The sequence below is a fragment of the Lingula anatina genome, chromosome 2, assembly GCF_051362555.1.
Source record: "Lingula anatina isolate TDL-2025a chromosome 2, LinAna3.0, whole genome shotgun sequence".
In the NCBI taxonomy this organism is placed as follows: Eukaryota; Metazoa; Brachiopoda; class Lingulata; order Lingulida; family Lingulidae; genus Lingula; species Lingula anatina.
The window spans coordinates 44,856,090-44,876,370 of record NC_141768.1 but is presented as its reverse complement, the minus strand read 5'-3'; the positions used below and the strand labels follow the sequence as shown (position 1 = coordinate 44,876,370).

At 33.4% G+C, this 20,281-nt stretch overlaps 1 protein-coding gene across 24 annotated transcripts in view; it reads left to right on the top strand.

Annotated features, from left to right (window-relative positions):
- LOC106160817 (ryanodine receptor) overlaps window positions 1-20,281 on the top strand; it is a 130,989-nt gene that overhangs the window by 101,365 nt on the left and 9,343 nt on the right. For 19 of the 24 annotated variants that reach the window (XM_087006916.1, XM_087006922.1, XM_087006919.1 and 16 more), the window contains 29 exons: window positions 434-585; window positions 870-1,005; window positions 1,612-1,665; window positions 2,028-2,197; window positions 2,622-2,800; window positions 3,191-3,349; window positions 3,558-3,854; window positions 5,250-5,282; window positions 7,205-7,261; window positions 7,468-7,611; window positions 7,906-8,018; window positions 8,284-8,377; window positions 8,727-8,888; window positions 9,361-9,426; window positions 9,781-9,880; window positions 10,152-10,231; window positions 10,507-10,583; window positions 10,748-10,902; window positions 11,385-11,473; window positions 11,930-12,058; window positions 12,745-12,849; window positions 13,155-13,236; window positions 13,510-13,580; window positions 14,035-14,100; window positions 15,720-15,799; window positions 18,419-18,580; window positions 19,215-19,371; window positions 19,621-19,719; window positions 20,139-20,242. In XM_087006916.1, coding sequence (XP_086863042.1) covers window positions 434-585; window positions 870-1,005; window positions 1,612-1,665; window positions 2,028-2,197; window positions 2,622-2,800; window positions 3,191-3,349; window positions 3,558-3,854; window positions 5,250-5,282; window positions 7,205-7,261; window positions 7,468-7,611; window positions 7,906-8,018; window positions 8,284-8,377; window positions 8,727-8,888; window positions 9,361-9,426; window positions 9,781-9,880; window positions 10,152-10,231; window positions 10,507-10,583; window positions 10,748-10,902; window positions 11,385-11,473; window positions 11,930-12,058; window positions 12,745-12,849; window positions 13,155-13,236; window positions 13,510-13,580; window positions 14,035-14,100; window positions 15,720-15,799; window positions 18,419-18,580; window positions 19,215-19,371; window positions 19,621-19,719; window positions 20,139-20,242 — 3,372 coding nt within the window. Of the gene's footprint in view, window positions 1-433; window positions 586-869; window positions 1,006-1,611; window positions 1,666-2,027; window positions 2,198-2,621; window positions 2,801-3,190; window positions 3,350-3,557; window positions 3,855-5,249; window positions 5,283-7,201; window positions 7,262-7,467; window positions 7,612-7,905; window positions 8,019-8,283; window positions 8,378-8,726; window positions 8,889-9,360; window positions 9,427-9,780; window positions 9,881-10,151; window positions 10,232-10,506; window positions 10,584-10,747; window positions 10,903-11,384; window positions 11,474-11,929; window positions 12,059-12,744; window positions 12,850-13,154; window positions 13,237-13,509; window positions 13,581-14,034; window positions 14,101-15,000; window positions 15,081-15,719; window positions 15,800-16,584; window positions 16,665-18,418; window positions 18,581-19,214; window positions 19,372-19,620; window positions 19,720-20,138; window positions 20,243-20,281 lie in introns of all 24 variants that reach the window. The other 5 variants (XM_087006905.1, XM_087006906.1, XM_087006918.1 and 2 more) reach the window with 5 other exon arrangements.

Here is a 20,281-nt window from a genome sequence, read left to right as displayed (position 1 = left end):
TTATTTTGTAGTCAAAGGAAATCAACTTTTTATTTTCTACTTTTGACAGATGGTTAGCATTTGGCTAAAATTTCCTCTGCTGGAGCTGAAAGAATATAATATCTAGTAGAAATAGTGGTGATAAATAGATGAAATATATAAAATTGCATTGCACTCTACAGAATTTAAAAGAAAATACTTTGTGAAGTGGATTTTTTGAAGTTGCAATCAAAGTCTACTTTCTTGAGCTTTAAAAGTTTTAACTGGGAAGTTTTTAGCACCTTTCTGAACACATTGTAATTTTGTGTGCAGCTTTGAAAAAAAAAACTTTCTGGATTGATGCTGACATCTAATAATCTTTATAAACAATCCTCTCTCTCTCGCTCTCTGTGATGAAATCTGTAGTTGATAAATGGTAGAGAAATAATAAACCTCTTGCTATATATGCCACTAGGCATCGTCCTCTCCTGGGTGAGTGTATCGCCTCCTTTGCCAGCACATTCCCAGTGGCGTTCCTGGAACCCCAGCTGAACAGGTACAATAAACACTCCATGTTGTATGGAATCACGGAGGAGAGGATAGCTGAACACTCCCTGGAGGCACAAGGTAACAGCAGGAGACTTTCTAGAAAGATTCATTTTTTTATTTAAAAGGATAAAAGGTGCACAAAATTACTCAAGCAAGCACATTTTTCACTACATACATGTATGAAAAAATTAATTGCATGTACCATAATATTTTGACTGACTAGTATTCTTTATTGTGTTAGCTGTAATAAACATTGTTTTTGCTCTTTATTGCAATGAAGGCAATGTGTAATAAACATCAAATGAAATGGAATGTACAGTAGAGTTTTACAAATAAAGTGTGCCTTCTTTTTCCTCCCTCAGATGTCATGAAGCAGCTAGCAGACAACCTTCCGACTCTGGACAAGATTGTTGCTGAGATAGAAGAACTGGCAGAGTCCGGCGGCAAATATCAAGAGGCTCCTCACGTCATTGAGGTCACTCTGCCCATGCTGTGCAGGTACTCTTTTACTTAAACTTCACATAAACCACAAAATGATCACTATGATGCACCCCAGATAACCAGGGCCCCATATCTCGAAAGCATTGCACATTGCGACTGTGCGCAAGCGTCTCGATTCCATAACTCATACTCGCCCCATATACATGTAATACATTGTAGCCTCTATGTGATATCCCTATTTGCAATACATGATGCTTTTGAGATACGGGGCCCAGGCTAGCCAACTCTTCATGTTTGTTCCTATTTGTTTCTTTTAAGAAACCAAACACCTCTCCATTAATATATAAGCTCTTTGCACATCATGACAAGTGTCCATCTGTGCAGTAAAGGTGCTTTAAAGCACAATTTTATAACTGAATATTTAAAAATAATCCAGATTCTTACCTGTGGGTATATGGTAAATACATGTGTTTGTGTCTCCTGTCTACTCGTGTTGTAAATTAATTTGATCACTGAATATTAAACATTCTGATTGACAAACAAATGTTTTTCTTCACATTAATAGGGCACATCACTACGTACTTATGCCGTAAAAATTACTGATTATCACGTTTCTTCATTTTATTCTCAGTTTCTAAATTTCTCATCCTATTTCTCTCTCAGCTACTTGCCTTTCTGGTGGTCCCAGGGGCCAGATAATGTCAACTTGACTGAAGGGTAAATACACTTGTTGTACCTTGGTAGAGGTAGAAGTAGAGATGAATATAATTCTGACCAAAACTATTTTTTTTGACAGTGATTTGCTGCTTTAAATATTTAAAATCATATTTGACATTGGCAATTTCTTAGAACTCATTATTGTCAGTTAAGAGTTAAACTCAGTCAGAGAAATAGATTATATTTTTATACATCCCTCTAAAGATAAGATGGTTTTAATTATTAACAGATAGGAAACTAATTGTGCTGTAGTTTCTGTGGCAAAAATGCAGGTGCTAGAAACTTTTTGTAGCATGAAAAATAAAGATAATATAGCACTTCAAAACAAGAAACAGCTTACTTTAATTGTCATAACATTATAGTCAGGACTATGGCTCTGACAGAAGAAACAGTTTGCAGTTTGACACCTCTTCCAGCAACCATGTTACCACGGTAACGGCACAGCTGATGAATGCGGTACTGGGAAATGTGCTGAAGCTGATTAAGAACAATGTGGGGACACCTAACGCCCCCTGGATGAACAGGATTGCAAGTAAGAAAACTGACTTGGTGTTAGGTTGTATCAGCCTGAGTTTCGGAGAATTTTGTAAACTTCCACTGTCAGCATGCCTTTTGCAGTAACCAGTAACGCAAGGTACTTTGCTTTTTGTCACTGGTTATGGGAAATGCCAGAGGTATGCTTGCATGCTGATATTGAAAGTGAGTTTACAGATATACATGAGACTCAGGTAATGTTTGTGGTAAATAGAAAAAAAAATCATGTTATTAGGTATCATGTATGAATTTTCTTGAGGAATGAGACATGAATTTTAAAACTGAAAGAATTTTGACCTTTTGAACATACCAGTTAGTGCGCCAATTAACAAAGATATTGTTTTCTTATTTTCACCCCATCAGACATATAAAACTTTTAATGCATTCACATAAAGGCCCATTGTATATTGCATTTTTTGCAGCACGTACCCAACCAATTATTGCTAACTCCACCCTGGAGATGCTGGAGGAGCACATGCTCCCCCTGGCAGAGAAAATCACAGATAACCGTCACAAGGTGGAGCTCCTGGAGGAACAGTACAATGCCATCAAGAGGAACCAGCAGGACATAGACTCTGAGATTGAAGAACAGCTACATGATGTATGTATTCACAGGAAATTTTAAATTTTTAAAAGATTTATTACTTTTATATTCAGAATATAATGCAATGAATAATGAATAGTAGTCCATTTTATTGTTGTCTTGACCAAAGCACACAAGTTCACTTAAATTATTTCAACCTTTAAATGCCAGATATAAACAATGATAATGATAAGATTAAAAAGCAGAAGTTGTGAGTATAAAAGCCTCTAAATACAAGCCCCCGTGCTTTTTAGGCCTTTACATACAAAATTCACCATGATATTAATATTGTCTACATTTTACACACCATAATAGTAATAACAATAATAATAATAATGCTGATGACAATGATCATTTTAGTGACTATTTACATTTTATCACAAATATACATTTTTCTTATAATTTCAGGCAATGCACATCCTGGTACGAGATATCTATGCCTTCTTCCCTCTGTTGATCAAGTATGTGGACCAGCACAGGTCTCACTGGCTTAGAAACCCCACAGTGGGTGCAGAGAAGCTGTACACATGTATTGCTGAAATCTTCACCTACTGGACCAAGTCACCCGTAAGTAAAACTAATGCATGAGAAACTATTTTTTATTGCTGGCTAATATATTTTAATGTAAACTTATTAGTACGTTTTACTGTACTACTAGACTGAAATTTACTGAAGTCTGAAAGTATTTTGTTCTTTCTGAAATTTCATTAATTTTAATTAAAACTTAAGAAAGAATTTTAATGGATGTTTTATATAATATTTTTTTAATGAACAGTTTTTCAAGAGAGAAGAGCACAACTTTGTCACCCAGAACGAGATCGACAACATGGCATTAATCATGCCCAGTCAGCAAGGAAAATCCCTCCAGGTGGTGCGAGCAGACAGTGGCAACCAGAGTCAGGACCAAGAGAGCACAGTTCCCAAGTCTGGCAGGAAGAAGCACAAGCCAAAGATGGACAGCTACACCAGCTTGAATGTGGCCTGTTTGAAGAGGCTTCTACCTATAGGGTTGAACCTGTTTGGAGGCAGGGAGCAAGAGCTGGTTCAACAGGCAAAGGATAAGCTGATACAGGTAAAATACTAAGTGTGTGTTTATATGTGGTGTTATTGTGGATTTATTGCTCACACAATGATAGGATATGCAATGAATATGACAAAAATATAAATATATGTGTATGAAAGAAAAGAAAAAAAGTATGTCATTGTGGTGTTTTTGTACAGTCTATGCTATTATTCTTTGGAAAAATGGCGAATAGCTCTCTGGTATGTTTTTTTTCAGCTAATTTTGCTTGCTCTTCCTCAAACTGATTTACAATGTCAGTTCAAAAACAATTCATTAACATGTTTTCCTTGATATATTTTTCAGTGAAAAGTCCCTTTAAAACTAATTTGTTGTAACTAAATTCAATTCATGTTTATATTTGAAACATCATTAATTTCTATTTTCTTCTAACACTTTTACCTCAGCCTTATCCTTTTATTGATAACAAACACATATATGGTCTATTTACTATATAGTCTATTTATCTGTTTACTAAAATGTGTTGCTGTAATTTAATTAATGTGGTTATCCAACTAAAGTTGTGATCATGTTTTTATAATACCTCTGCTGGATAAAACATTTTTCTCCCTCTTTGGAAATGTTACATAAGAAAATCCCATGTTTTTCACATTTTTATTAAACATATGTTATATTAATGACTTAAGAACAGTACAGTACAGTAGGCCTTGTATTACAATGGAGAGCCCATTTATTTAATGAGGAAATGGCAAATAAAACAAAAGAAAAAAAGAGCCAAACCAATTTTTTATTAAATTATGATTTTCAGTCAAAAATATATCTGAAATGACAATTTTCATGAAAATTTATATTAATTTCAAATGTTGTTAATAAGAAACGGTCTTTTTATACATATTTATGACAGTGCACCAAATAGAAATATTAAGAAACAAATTTGTGCATGGTCTTTAATAGGCATTTATCCTACTTAGATGTTATATGTTCAGTTGCAAACTTTGGTTAGCTGTGAATTGATGCCTTTGCTCTATGAGGAATGGCTTATTGCAGTCTAGGCTTTTTTCTTGAAAATTGCACACCTTTTCAATTTTTATTTTTGTTGAGAACATTATATGACTGTACAAATTACAGGTATGAAGCATATAATCAGTGAAGAAATGCCGTCCTAAGTATTGCTCCTTGAAGTCAAACTTCTCTTTTGTTTTTTTTATAAAGATTATTCTAAAACAAGAAAAAATGAAAGGGAAGTTTAGTTGGTCAAGTTATACACATGGGGCACCAAATGATGAAGACAGATATTTGAAAAAGAAATTTGACGAGGACACTTAACTCCCTGATAGAAAGACGGTTCATTCAGTATACATGTCATTTCGCTGAGATGGTGTGTTATTTTCTTCTTTTTCAATCTGGGTATTTGACTGAACATCAGAACTTTATTTTGCCTTCCAGTGGTCCGTGGATGTGGAAAGTTCACCAGACAAGGCACGTGTAGGGGTCCCCCACACCACCCTCATCTGTACTTCACACTTGACTATAGGTGGCATGACAGTAGCAATAACATGAAAGATGTCGATTTTTATTTAAAAATTGTTTTCTTTGAAATCAAAAGACAAATTTAAGGGTGAATGATACAAACCATACAACCTTTTTTGCTCATGCCTAATATATTCTGGTTAAATTAAGATATTTTGTCTGAACATTCTATGTGCATTTTGAAACTAGGTCATTTCATCTAATCATACTCTAGCTAAAGCTTCAGTTAAAATTATTTCAAGAAAATAAATATCTAAAAAAATAATCAAACTTGACATTTATAATGTTATCGCTGCATACAGCTAAAGTAAGTGTGAAGTCAGTCCTATCAATACAGTGATCTCTGCTGCCACAGCACTATACTTTAAAAATATGGCAAAAAGACGGAGATCACTAAGTCGTGCATAATGCCCGTTTCCACTGACTTACCACACAACTTCTCAACTGCTCGTTTCCCAAAATTCCAATGTTTTGAACTTCAATGATGAATCACATTTTGATTTTATTGTGTTTTGGCACTGAATGAAAAGTAAATTCTTCATGTCCAGAGAGTGACACAAAACAATGGACCTACACCTCTTGTTGAATTCGTTGAAATTTTTATACTATTCTGATCTGTTTTTTTATTCGATTTTTTGGCTTGTGTGCCCTGTGACATGTTTCAAAATCCTTTGACTCCTTGTTTTCAACTGACTGACTTGTTGGTGTGATAACGTGGTATTATGAGCCCCCTCCCCCAATCTGGTATGTAATGATATGGCATCTTTTCGGTTTCAATGAATGTATGTACGTGTAGATATTTTCCTTGTTTTTTGTCTTGCTTGTAGGATTTTAAGCATTAGATACTAGCTCAGCCTTTTGATGGAGAGTTTTGTGTCTGTTTGTTTGCTTTCTTTGTTGAGATTTTGTTGGTAGTTTTTTTGCAAGAATTCAATGTAAAGAGTATTTTGCATCATTGGTTTATGCCAAATGCATTGTGAACATATTGGTAGACATTTTATAGTAGTCAATGCTGAGATGATTTTGCAGCATTTCATCAGTTATTGTATGCTTTTTTTATTAGAAGTTTCAGTTGAATAAAAACTGGATTGTATTTTTAGATTATATTTTACTTTAGAAATAAATGTTGTTAAGTCAACATAACTTAATGGAAAATTTAAGTTTTATTTGTAATAGACTTTTTTTTAGCTTTTTAAAGCAGTTTGATCAAACTTGGCAAAATTGTACATTGTCTGAGTATTAATTAAAGTCATGTACAATTTATGTAGCAATGAAACATAATAGGCACTTAATAATCATTAGTTTATTATTGATGAAAAGAAAAGGAAATATGTAGTTAGCATGAATAAAGGGATATGTAAATGTGCAGTATAGGTATGATATTGTTGATGAATCAAGTCAGCTATATAAGCAAGACTAATGTCGGGCAAGTATGCTACAGCCATGCTTTGATAGTATAACAATGGATATGTACATTACACATGTATTTACCATATAGCATTCATGATACAGTGAAGCAGCTATTGATCATAGGCTTTAGGTTTTGTGATGTCATATGTATATGTCATTTTTAACAGGATGCAAGTTGTGCATCTTTTATAGGCAATGTCCATATGGTATTCATTTATTAATAACCATATAGTTCTCAAACTGTGGATCATGACACAGTGCTTATATATACAACTGTTTTCTGCAATGGTTTTGGGGTGTTCCCTAAAATTGAAAATTTGATGAACATTTGATTAGATTGGAGTAGATTTGACCTGACTGCTGTGATGGTGGTGATTGCTGACCCATCTGCATGTGCATGGCGTTCACTGATGCCTTTCTCTCTTTTTTTCCTTTTTGCTAAATTTTTGATGTCTTAGAAGGAACCGGAGGGAGACATTGAGGAGTTTCTCAAGTCCAGTCTGATGCTGGAAGATGAGGTAAAGATAAGATTTTTTTCTTTGGATTAAAAGAAATGTAGAGCATCTGAATGAAATACCATTGCATTCTACTAGAATAAAATACAAAATTCTGGAGAACAATAACCAGATATTTGTTTAAAATTTAAAACTAAGACTTCATTTTTGCTAACATTTTGTGTATCTTTTGCAAACTGATTTCAATATCCTTATTGATTTAAATACAGAATGAAGAGAATGACAACAAATGGCAGAAAGTTCTATACAAGAAGATTGGCCGCACCAAGTTTGCAGGAGTGGTGGAGATGACACTGGACCATGCTGTGGAGAGGGTGATGTCAATGGCAAGAGTTCTTCATGGCTTGCACCTGGTAACAATGATTACACAAGTTTATTTATGCTGTTTCATTAGTATCACTATTGTCAAATTTACGGTGATCAGGATAAGTGTTTTGATTTATTTTATTGTATTCTCCTTTGTTCTTTATGCATTTTTTTCCTCTTGATTCATACTTCTGTCATTTTGTAAGAATATTATTTGTTAAATCTTACAAATTTCCTCAACCTACCAAAAAAAATGTAAAACTTGATCTCAGTATGATAAAATTGAACACAGTTATAAAGATGACCCAGTTTCACCCCACTATGTCTTGTCATTTCCTCAGGTTGAACACCCGCCACCATCCCATAAGGGTGCCTGGCGTAAGGTGATCTCTACCCAGAGGAAGAGAGCAGTCATGGCATGCTTTAGAATGGTGCCACTTCATAACCTGCCAAGGTAAACTTTTAGAAATTATCATGAAATATTGTATGTTTAGAATGAATAACAGAGCAGGTTTAAAATTCTTTTTAACAAAATGATAGTGGTAAAAATGATATAAATAAATTTATTAAACATAACATGGTTGAACTGTACTAAATTTTATTGAGACTTGGTTTATTGATTCATTCTGTGAAGCCTCATTTGATATTGTAGATGTTGAAATGTTCCAACAAACTTGTACCTCAAATGTTAAAAATGATGCATAAATTCATTCCCCCAGACATCGTGTGATCAACCTGTTCATGAAGGCATACAAAGAACAGTGGCTGATAATGGAAGATATTGGTCAAGTCAGGCTTATAGAGGACCTCACAGTAAGTAGTTAGAATATATTCATATAAACTAAACAGGAGTGACACACACACACACACACACACACACACACACACACACACACACACACACACACACACACACACACACACACACCATCCTTGTAGTGAGAAAAAAAAAGTTTTCTGATGCCATTTTACTTTTAGCAACTACACTGTGCTAAAATGAAACGTGTAAATTCAGTATACACTTATGTGACATTTTTTCCACCTTTTTTCCAGACCTTTAGTTGCACACTAAGTGGAATTTAATTTAATTTTTTAACATTTTCAAGTTTCATTCTGACTTCCTGCAGGAGTTTGCTCAGTTTAATTTGCCTTGGTGTTCTAGCATTCAGAAGAAGAAGATATAGAGAAAAAGGAAGAAGAGGAAGAAGAAAAACCAGATGCCCTAACACAGTTGGTGACTGCCTTGAGTCGTACTGCCACCACGGAGCAGGATACACTTCAGGAAAACTTCCTCTACATGTCCTTTGCACAAATCATGAGCAAGGTGAAATTTCTAATTATTGAGCACAGTAAAGTGTTGATAAAAGAAACTGAAACTTTTTCCTTTTTTTAAGATGGAATATTGTATTAAGTTCTAGAAATCTAAGTTTGCTGCACTTTCTGTGACTAATTATTACCACTGTATGTCAACCATATTTTGTGTGATAATATGTACTTGTTTGTCAATAATTAAGTACTCAAGATATGTAAATTGGTTATAAAACATTTCTATTAACGAAAGAAAAACAATCTGAAATGAAAATTAGTTAAAAGTAATAAACTGCATAAAATAAATATGATACAGTAATATGATGATGAAGTACATGTTACGTACACCTTCTTTACATCAGCACAAATAACTCATAAATTGCATAGTTGCACAAAATGCATAGAACACATGATATAGATATATAATAAAAGAATACATATTTCTGTGTAGAGCTGACAATCCTAAGTTGAAGTTTTGTCTGTTCCAGAGTTGCAGCGGTGAAGATGAAGATGATGATGATGAGAATGAAGAAGACCCAGGAGCCTCCTTCCAGGTAACTGAAGTTTTTAAAGACTGTAGACGCTTCTGTGTCAGGTTTGATGGCATTGCATTGATTTTTAAGACTGGAAACTCCTTTCTTCAGTTGCCAAGACAACAGAGCTCAAATTGCATCAATCTGTTTCTCAATTATGTTTTATAAAACCACAGTATAATGCATTAAAAATGGGGATGGATGTTGAAAAATGTGCAGAATATGTGTTATTGGGTAGTGTTAGTATCCCTGCTTCTTTCAGGTGTTTTTTATATGACACATAATTTTGTGAACATTAAGGTCACATATTGACTTAAGCAGGGTCTTTTTTGGTTATGATTTGATTTTGTTATTAAATTTTCTTTATTATTATAGGAGCAAGAGATGGAAAAACAGCAGCTTTTGTTTGAACAGTCACGCCTTGCTGACCGTGCAGCCGCAGAGATGATGCTTCTTTACATCAGTGCTAGTAGAGGTATGGAATAGACAGGGTCTACTGTCAAAAAAAGACTTAAGACTTACTTAAGTTTTGGACACAAAATTTTGTTTTTGTACAATTTTGTGCACTACGTGACCTATAGATTTGTACTAAATTGTGCAATTATATAACATAGATTTTGCATAGAACACACAATACAGTAATATAATAAAAGAACACATACAGCAGTATAATTTTGTTATCATAGATAAAAAAGTCTTGAAGAATTTTAAGTGATCAATTTAAATCTGTTGCTTTTGTCTTCCAGGTGCTTGGACAGATATGGTAATAAACACTATTGATCTAGGCATCTCCTTGCTCCGTGGAGGTAATGAAGAAATTCAGTCGGTAAGTCAGCTCTCAGCATTCTGGTTGTAATATGTGTGTATTTTCATGATTGTCAGATTATTTTTACAGGTTTTTCCTAGTGTACATATTTTATAAAGTAAGTTTTTCTTTAAATAATCTTCCAAGGTTTTTATTTTTATCCCAAAATGCATGGGTGTTTCAAACATCTGGACAAAATTTTAAAATGTCATCAATTCTTTGGAGCAGTATTTTGTTACTATCCCCAACACCAGCTGCAGCATAAACTTTCAGTTGGTTTTTATATCTATACATAGCGTATGCTGACACATCTGAGAGAAAAGAAAGATGTTGGATTCTTCACCTCTATTGCTGGAATGATGCAGAGATGTAGGTAAGGAACTTTTTTATATATGATTTATAATAATTTATATATAATTTATATATAATTTATGGTTTTTAACATATTATTTAAACAAATATTTTTTCTTCTTTTTTTGGGGGGGAGGGGGGTGTAAAAGTGGCTCAGAGATAATAAATGATCTTTTCTTTCTGCAGTGTATTGGACCTGGATGCATTTGAGAGGAACAATAAGGCTGAGAGCCTGGGTGTTGGCAGTGAGGGGGCAGCAGGTGTCAAGAATCTCCATGATGCTGAGCAGACGTGTAAACTATTCCGTTTCTTGCAGTTACTGTGTGAAGGGCACAACCTTGGTAGGTTAGAAAGATGTACACAAGCTGTACCACACTGGGACCAGTTTCATGAAACTTTTTAGAAAAAAATGTGTCTTCTTTGTTCTGAGATCAATCTTTTGTTAAACATGCCCTTATAACTAAGAGTTATTACTTCTTAAGTGAAAAAACTAGTTTATAATTCAATACAAAATCAACGTTTTGAACATGGTTAATAAATGGCACAAATAGGTCTTTTCTCTTCAGTCAAATGGGAAAATGAGTCATGTATCTGTGCAAATATATTCTACCCTCATTCTAGCATAGTAAATTTAGCCAAATGCTCAGCCTTCTTTAATTTGGCCAGAGAAAACTGAAAAATGTCACAGTTTTTCCCCAATTTATTCACTGACTTGTTTCAAATTTGGCTAAAATCATTGCACTAGCTCAGGTATTATTGTGCAGATATTAGCCTCTATTTGGTAACTTTGTGAAAGGTACACAGTTTGAATTTCTGATTGCAGAGTTCCAGAATTACCTGAGAACACAGGCTGGGAACAATACAACAGTCAACATCATCATCTGCACTGTGGATTATCTACTTAGATTACAGGTATTACAGAATATCTGGACAAAGCTTTGAATATTATTTAGCACACCTGGATAATATTATAAGGGAATTTGCATGGTAACAGATCAATAATTTTATACAGGAATATCATATTTTGATGTCATTGTTTGTTGTGACAGGGTATATGTAACACTGAAAGTCTGCATAAGCTAAAGCGTTCCTTTTAATGCATATATTGATGTGTTTGCTGTTAGGTCATACATGTAGCTTATTAAAAAAATGCTGGAACCAGGTAAGAATTGTGTATAAAAATATGCTAGAACCAGAAAAATTGTCATTTTCTTAAAGATTTTAATTGATTCAGGAAACAAATAAGGTCTGCCTCTAACAAATTCAGGTACTACTTTTCTAACAAGATCTAATTAAACATTGTTAACATTGTTATAAATTTCCAAAAATTTATCTGAGGTTGGTAAGTGTGTACTGCATATTCTACAGGAATCAATTATGGACTTCTACTGGCACTACTCGGGTAAAGATGTCATTGATCCAGCCGGCAAGGACAACTTTGTCCGCGCCATCAAGGTGGCCAAGCAAGTGTTCAGGACACTCACTGAGTATATACAGGTGAGTGGGGCAGACCTTGAAGCTTCTTATTTATAAATCTGCTTCTATAGATACTTTATTATTATTATTATTATTACTTCTCTTTACTTTTGATACTATTACTTTTCAGTTTAAAATAATCCTTTAGTTTGTATTTTAATAGTTTGTTTGTATTTTAATTTTTAATACGTGCCTTTTTAATTTATTTTTGGTAGTAAGAATAGTGTTAAAAACTTAAATATGCTTCATACTAAATTTTTCATACTCAGAAGTGCTAGAGAAAATTCTGAATTAACTCTCAAGCTAGAACTTAAGTCTGTGTTATCAAAAGTAGTTGAAGACTCAAATCAAGATGTATAACTATTATTGTGTCAGTGTTTGCTTTTCAACCAAAATTGTATTAAAATACACAAAGAAAATTGCCTAGCTATGACCAGTGAAACCTATTTGTGTAATATAATAGGAATGTGTGTTTGTGTGTGTGTGTGTGTGTGGGGGGGGGGGGGGGGGTATAAGTACAACTAAAATAGTGTTTATTGAATTATCTCTGTTTTGTACACAGTTTACATTATCGCTAAATAAAAATTATAAAAAAAATGTCTGCAGAATATGTTTATGGATTTTTGGCTAAAAATAAATAAATGAATTATTATTATTATTATTGTTATTATTATTATTATTATTATTATTATTATTATTATTATCAGGGTCCCTGCTCACAGAATCAGCTGGCCTTGGCACACAGTAGATTGTGGGATGCAGTTGGAGGATTCCTCTATATCTTTGCTCACATGCAGGATAAGTTGTCCAAGGTAACATTTGATCTTCATAAACAGTTGGAAATTAGGAAGAAAGGACACATTAGGTTTTCTATAAGAAATTAACATGTAATTATACATTTATACAGTCTAAGGAGCAAATATTGGTGATAATTTTTTTAAAAGTCATTTCTGGCTGTAATTAAAAAACCCCCACCTGTTTGGTTTTATACTTAGTAGTAATAACTTTGTAAAAAATAAAACCAAAATTTGGAATAAATGTGGAAATTGTAGTTTTGAGTAGGTATGTTGATTTTTAATGGTTTTTCAGAGCTAAAATTTCACTTTATTTTCTTCAGGATCCAGAACAACTTGAACTCCTCAGAGAATTTATGAAACTACAAAAAGATATGATGATTATGTTGCTATCCATGTTGGAAGGTACTTTGGTCCATTCTTTTCAATTTCAAGTATTGTTATTTAATTATTGTCTATTTGAGGTCATGAGATGGTTTTTTTCACCTGTAGTCTAATGATTTGTTTTTTTCTTGGCAATATTTCAATTAAAAATCATTATAGATTAATGAATAAAAGTGACTTTATTTAGAAAAAGAGTGTAGCAAATCATCTTTAACACTGTTTGTCATTCATTGATATATTGGAGATTTGAATTGATAGATGGAGGAGAAATAAATGTGTACTTTCTCTCACCAGGGAATGTCATGAATGGACCCATTGGAAAACAGATGGTGGACACTTTAGTGGAGTCGTCTGCCAACGTTGAGGTGAATGATGGGAACTTCAGCAGTTACGCACACTATAATGGGGTTTCTTTAGGGTGATAAATTTAGGCCAAGTGCATGTACTTTTTTTTGCTAGAGACTGTGTGATATTTCACCAATTTTTTTTTGTTTTGTTTTGCTTTTGAGGTGGGGAGGCAAGGTAAATTATCAATGATGAAATAATTGCCTTTGATTTGGCTTAAATAAAGCAAATCATTCAAGCAATTTGACCAAAAGAAATTTTATGATGGAGTGAATCAAGCTACGGGCTTAGGCTGTAACCTTACTGTAATTGAGATATCCACCTAAATTGTTACATCAGCAATTTTATAGGAAGAACAATGTCTAAGCAACTTGTGTCAAGTATCTTATTTTTCAAATGCCATGGGAATTTTCTATTGTATACTTTTGATTTAAGACAAATGCATGTTCTTATTGTATCATGTTCTTTTTTTAGATGATCCTCAAGTTTTTTGATATATTCTTAAAAATGAAGGATATGACAACTTCAGAGGCTTTCTTGGTAAGAAAAATGCAGTTCTTTTTTATTTGATTATTTAAGTTTTATTGAAATCTAGATTTTTTTAATGTTTGTACAAGGTGTAAATAACTGGAATATTTTTTATCAGCTGTTTGTATTTATTTGAAAAATATATCCATATAATTTAGTGGTTTTTTAACGAAATACACTTTTACAGTGTGTTTCACAGCAATATCATAATAACTTAAAGTTAATTTTTGAAATGAGTGTTGATGCATGTGAAAAGTTATTCCATTTTGTTTTCAGAAATTATTTTTCTTTAAGTGACCATTGTTACATTGTGGTTAACAGCTTCAGTATTCCATTTTTTCAATTGGTTTTAATTGAAGTTATAAATTTTAAAATTTCTTGCAACATACCCCATGTTATGAATGTATCCCAGTCTTTCCCATATTTTTCCTCAGTTTTCAGAATGGCTATAAGAAATTTGACATATATTTTCATTAAATGCATTACATATTATATGTATATATGGATCTACACATCTGTATTATTTAATGACTCACTGGTCTTTAAAGTGCTAGAAAATACTTTTATATATTATACCAAAAGAAAGATGTCAGCTTTGAATGTTCACTACAAATTTCAATTTTTCTATCAATTCATTGTAAATATTTTAAATCAAATTTTGTAATTATTTATTTATTTGTTGTAATTCACAATACTTGTGGCATTTGTGCTATGAGTTTTTAAAGAGCAAGCATATAGGTTGCACATTAGAAACACCCTGTTCTTTGTTTGGATTTCGGGATTTTCACGTGTGGGTTCTGAATGAAACTGTTGTATGAAACCTATAATGAGCACAAAAGGTTTTTTCATTGATGAAGCACTATTTTCTACTAACTCTGTTCCTGTGTGTTATTTGTGATTGGCATATTTCAGGCAGCAGACAAAAATGGTGATGGAGTTTTGTCACCAAGAGAATTTCGTGACAATATGGTGTCACAGAAAATGTACAAACGGTGTGTAACTTGTACCAGTACCTTGAAGAGTATTATATATTTTTCCTGTTACTATTTTATAAATACTTTATGCTTTCTTATTTAGGCATGTTTGGTATCTTGATCAGTTTGTTTTGAGAGCTCTGCTTGACTTTGCATAGTCTGTACTGATATGTTTGAAGTGGTCATTCTTCAGGCTGTTATTGCATGAATGCATACTTGAGAAAATTGAGATATTTCATATTTATCTTATCTACTCTGCTTTCAGGTATATACTGCTTTGAAGTGGTCTTCTTTGCATATTTTGTTTCAGCTCTTCAATTATCTTGGCCTTATCTTGGCAGTGAATGATACGTAAGGGCATGTTCAAGCTGAAAGGAACTGTATATGTATATACTATCATCATCAAAAATAAAAAAGGCCCATTTACATATTGTAGAAAACACCAAAATATAATTAATTGGTAAATCTTGACTGTTTCTTCCAGTCAAAATTGAAAATGTTTCAAAATTTATAGTTTTATTATTATTATTTTCTTAAATTGTAATTCTGGTATTAGCTTGAACAGTTCCCCGAGCTTCTACTAACTGCAATCCTCGCACATCTAATCACTTCTTTGTAACATTCACACATGAAATAAATAATCTTGCATCTTACTAGGAATTTGATACAAACAAAGATGGATGGATATCTTGCAAAGAATTCCGTCGAGCTATGCTGGATCAAAAGATGTATAAAAGGTTTGTCTTGCAGTAGGCACGGGTTGATGGTAGGGTTCAGGGCAATTTCAACCCATGAAATTCTTTCATTGCAGTTTGAGATGGAAATGCAGTTTGAGGTGTTGTTTGGTTTATCTATTAGATCTATCTTTTTTCCTCTCCACATTTTTTTAGCAAAATTTGTTTTAATTTTTAATCTTTTTTATTTAAAAGCTGTGATTTTGTAACATGCAATAATTGCACCATTCTGAGACTGAAGTGAAAGATTTTCATAATAAATCTGTCTTCTCTGCAATCACTGCTGGACATCTAAAGTTAGTCTTATCTTTAAGACCACTGACCAATTTTTTTTTTTTCTAAATTATTGTTTACGTTGATTTAGCAGTTCACTGAAATAAGTTGCCTTTGGTATAAAAAATTCTTTTTCTTTCCTTTTATGTATCAGGCATAATATTTAAGCTAAATGGATGTCACTACAACTCATTTATTTTGGATCAATATTGAGTAAAAGTGGTGGTCTTAAAGTCGAGACCAATTTTGTGTCTCAAGTTTTTATTCTGAAACTGATCCTTGCTACAGAGTAAAGAGCTGCAGACGGAGCATGAGAGTGAAATCATCCAATGCTACTGCTGCCATCTACTGGTATATATCAGCGCTGCTTTTCTATGGGTCTTACGTGTCCATAGTCAAAGGGCTTGAAATGTGCTAGCTTTCACAGCTATTGACCTGCTACAGTAGTACCCTGTAGCTATAACTACCTGATGCCTTAAGTACTGTATCTGTTCTTATCGTCCATATCTTCACAGGAGTTTGATACAAATAAAGATGGAGTTGTGTCACCCAAAGAGCTTCGCCATGCAATGGAGGCACATAAAATCTACTCTTCGTAAGCTAGCTGTTGCATGGTGTACCATACCCTGTATCAGATTGGTTGTGCTCCCTCAGTAGTGCTACTGTAGCCAATTGGAAACTAGTTGTTTGAAAGCCTGAATATTGTTGGTTTGCAGTCCCACTGTTCCCTTGGATCACATAGTTGCATTAGTCGTTGGTTATTAGATACATGTGGTGCCCTGACACTTCCCCCCTCCCCATCCAAAAACCCACAGTTTTTGGATTTTTTTAATTTTCAGGACTTGATATCACTGGGGATTGAATTGACAAACCTGATCATGTAATTGTAGAGCCCCTCTACCCCCTTTAAAAATGCTGTTAATATGTCCATGTTGATTACCTAGGTAAAGATGTGTGTGGCCTGTCTTTATTAACTGTGATAGTGCCCTCTCTCTCCATGGAATATTTTTCTTCACTATCTTGATTATAATTCTAGTCATGAAGATTAAGGCAAATTGCAAGTGTTAATTATTCAAAAAGTTATTGTGTATTTTTTTCAAGTTGCCCTTATTTTTTCTTTTGGAAGACAGTTTTTTGCTTGGTGATTTATTTATTTATATATTTATTTATTTTTGTTTGAAGTGTACCACCAGCTTGCTAAGCTGGAGGCACTCTGCAGTTACATGATTTACGTGCTCTCAGAGTTTTTTTTTTTGTTCTTTAATATATTACATTTTTATTTTCATTGTCTTCTTCCAATGGGTCTCACAGTATTTCACAATGGTTTACCTTGAATGACTGACACTGGTGTCTTTTTCCCTACTTTAAAACTAATCCAGCTGGTAGTACATACAAAGTGAGATGTGTCCATGGCATCTCTGATCCTCCGATTTATTTTGTGTGATTTAGTTTTTACATGTTCACAAAGAATACCTCCTCTGTTAATTGTCAACAGATTATGGTTGTTTTGTCCAGTAGATGATGTCCTCAGGATGTTGTTCATTGTACGGGTAGTGCACTAAAATCTGTCTGCACTTGTAATGTTTTTAAAGTGCTGTTTATTTTGTGTTGACTGTACCTCATGTTGTCTGACGTCATATACATTTGGTGCCAGGTATATGTGTCCTTTAATTGCAAATTAATTAGAGGAAAGCTGTTACAAAGTTTTTGGTGTAAGAATCAATAAGAAGGGGGAACCGTACATGCACTAAGGTATATTACAGCTGCTCAACAACATATAAACCTAATTCTGCAGCTAAAAGCTCTTACATGCAACAAAGCCACTAAACAATGTTCTCACACTTGCATAACAATTAAAACAGTTTCTTAGTCTGTAATCAATGCTCTTGTAGTTGCTTTCATGTTCTTTGTTTAGAAAAATTGTTGTAACCTTTCGTGATATTTTTGTTCTGTCTGTTGCCAGTGGTATATATATATATCTATCATACTTTTTATATACCCATTATTTTATTTATTTACATGCAGTTAAGCGATCTACAGTCATTTTTACAACTTACTTGAAGCACTATACCATAATAAAATCTAATGGAGCCTGTATAGATAATTTTTTTCTTCAGATATGGCTATATGTTTTAACATTAATTAAAATTGTTTTTAAAGTGGGTTTCCTTATTTAGACAGTCACAAATTACAGATAGGTACAGCTTCATACACAAATTAAAAAATTAATTAAATTAAAATGCAATAACAATCAGAATGAATACATGCAATTTTTGATTTGATTGTCAGCACTGCATCTCCACAGTCTACTAGTTTTTTCCTAATTTATTTATTTCCCACAAATTCTAGCGAGGAGATAGACTACATCATGATGTGTGTGGACACCAATCAGGACGGCAAAGTGGATTTCATGGAGTTCACTGACCGTTTCCACAATCCAGCCAAAGACATCGGCTTCAATGTAGCTGTCCTGTTGACCAACCTTTCAGAGCACATGCCAAGTGAGCCAAGGTGAGCTTATTTATCATACATTTGACTGTATCAGTTCAGCTTGTATAAAGGTTCTTTATCCTTGAATTGTCATAATTAAGACTTTATATGACTTTGTGGTTGATGCCATTTCCTAGATTTTTATACTGTAAGGTGGCTGACATAATGGATGTTTGCCCCATTAGCAAGACTTTGTCAGTACAATCATATATATATTTGTGGGAAATATATATATATATATATATATATATATATATATATATATATATATATATATATATATATATATATGAAGGTGGTTAAGGGATTGATTCATGGCCAGGGTAGATATACACATGAAGTTAACATCTTTTTGATGCTGTTCTATTTGAAGTAAAAAAAATTAAGTGTAGAAATAGAAAATAACCATCAGAATCTATCAGAGTGATGATACCTGGACTAAATTGGTGTCTTTTTCACACTTACAACTTGATGGTGATTTAAATCATGTGCCCTTAAACCATGCAGGGAAAAACTTATTTTTACATATAACTGTATCATGAGCTTCCAACAACCCAGATATAAATGAGTTTTAGCACTATTTAAGAAGAACAAAAATTATTTTCATATGTATTTTGTGTGATTACTGAGATATACTATTTGAACATTTTCTCAGGTTGGCCAGATTGATGGAGAGAGCCAAACCAGTTCTGGATTACTTTGGCATGTATCTGGGCAGGATTGAGATTCTGGGCAGCAGTGGCAGAATTGAGAGAGTCTACTTTGAAATAAAACAGTCTCATATAGACCAGTGGGAGAAGCCACAGATTAAGGTAGAATATTTTTATAATTATTTTAAAAAATTAAAACGTTTTGTTTTCCCTTGACTTCAATGCAAACAACCGCTTCCTTTTCATGTCTATTAACTGATTTAAAGAGCTTAAGTTTTTTTCTTTGGGATTTTGATCTTCAAAAACATCACTTGCTAATCATTTAAACAGAAATTAACTCTTTTTCTTCTGTAGGATTAGGTAAAATTTTGTATGTTTATATATATACATAATTACACTGTATTTGTCTAGGAATCCAAGCGTTCTTTCCTGCACAGTGTGGTCAATGAGGGAGGTGACAAAGAGAAGCTAGAGTCCTTTGTTAACTTTTGTGAGGACACCATTTTTGAGGTAATCAAACTTGCAACAAGATATGCTGTCATGGATCCAATATGATAGATTTTAGAATGAATATACAGCTAATCAGATTTTCTATTGAAGCCATCTGTAGAATTGCTACAACATTGGTTTTTGATGCTTTTATTTGACAAGCATTCTGTTTAAAATGTTGGTTTTGCCCCATTCTGTCCATTAACCTGTAAAGTTCCACTTTTTCTTGGAAGCATATTTTAAGTGATTGTTATCAAGGTTGCCAACTCATGCATCGATCTATATATATATAATCTAGGAAGTTTTAGTATCAGGTGTCATAAAGGTGTCATATTAAAATTATTATTGATATAATATATGTATTTTGATTTCTGTTGTGCTGTCAATCCTGTATTTTTACCTGCAAGTCTTATATCCCATAATATTATTTGACCTCTCAGATGCAACATGCCACTAGTATCAGTGCAGAAGAACAGATGGCGCAAATGGCAACAGCGGCAGCACTGAGGAAGGAAGCTGGGTTGCCTGAGGAACAGGGGGCTGTGTAAGTGATGTGGCATGTTAACTTATCAAACTACATGTA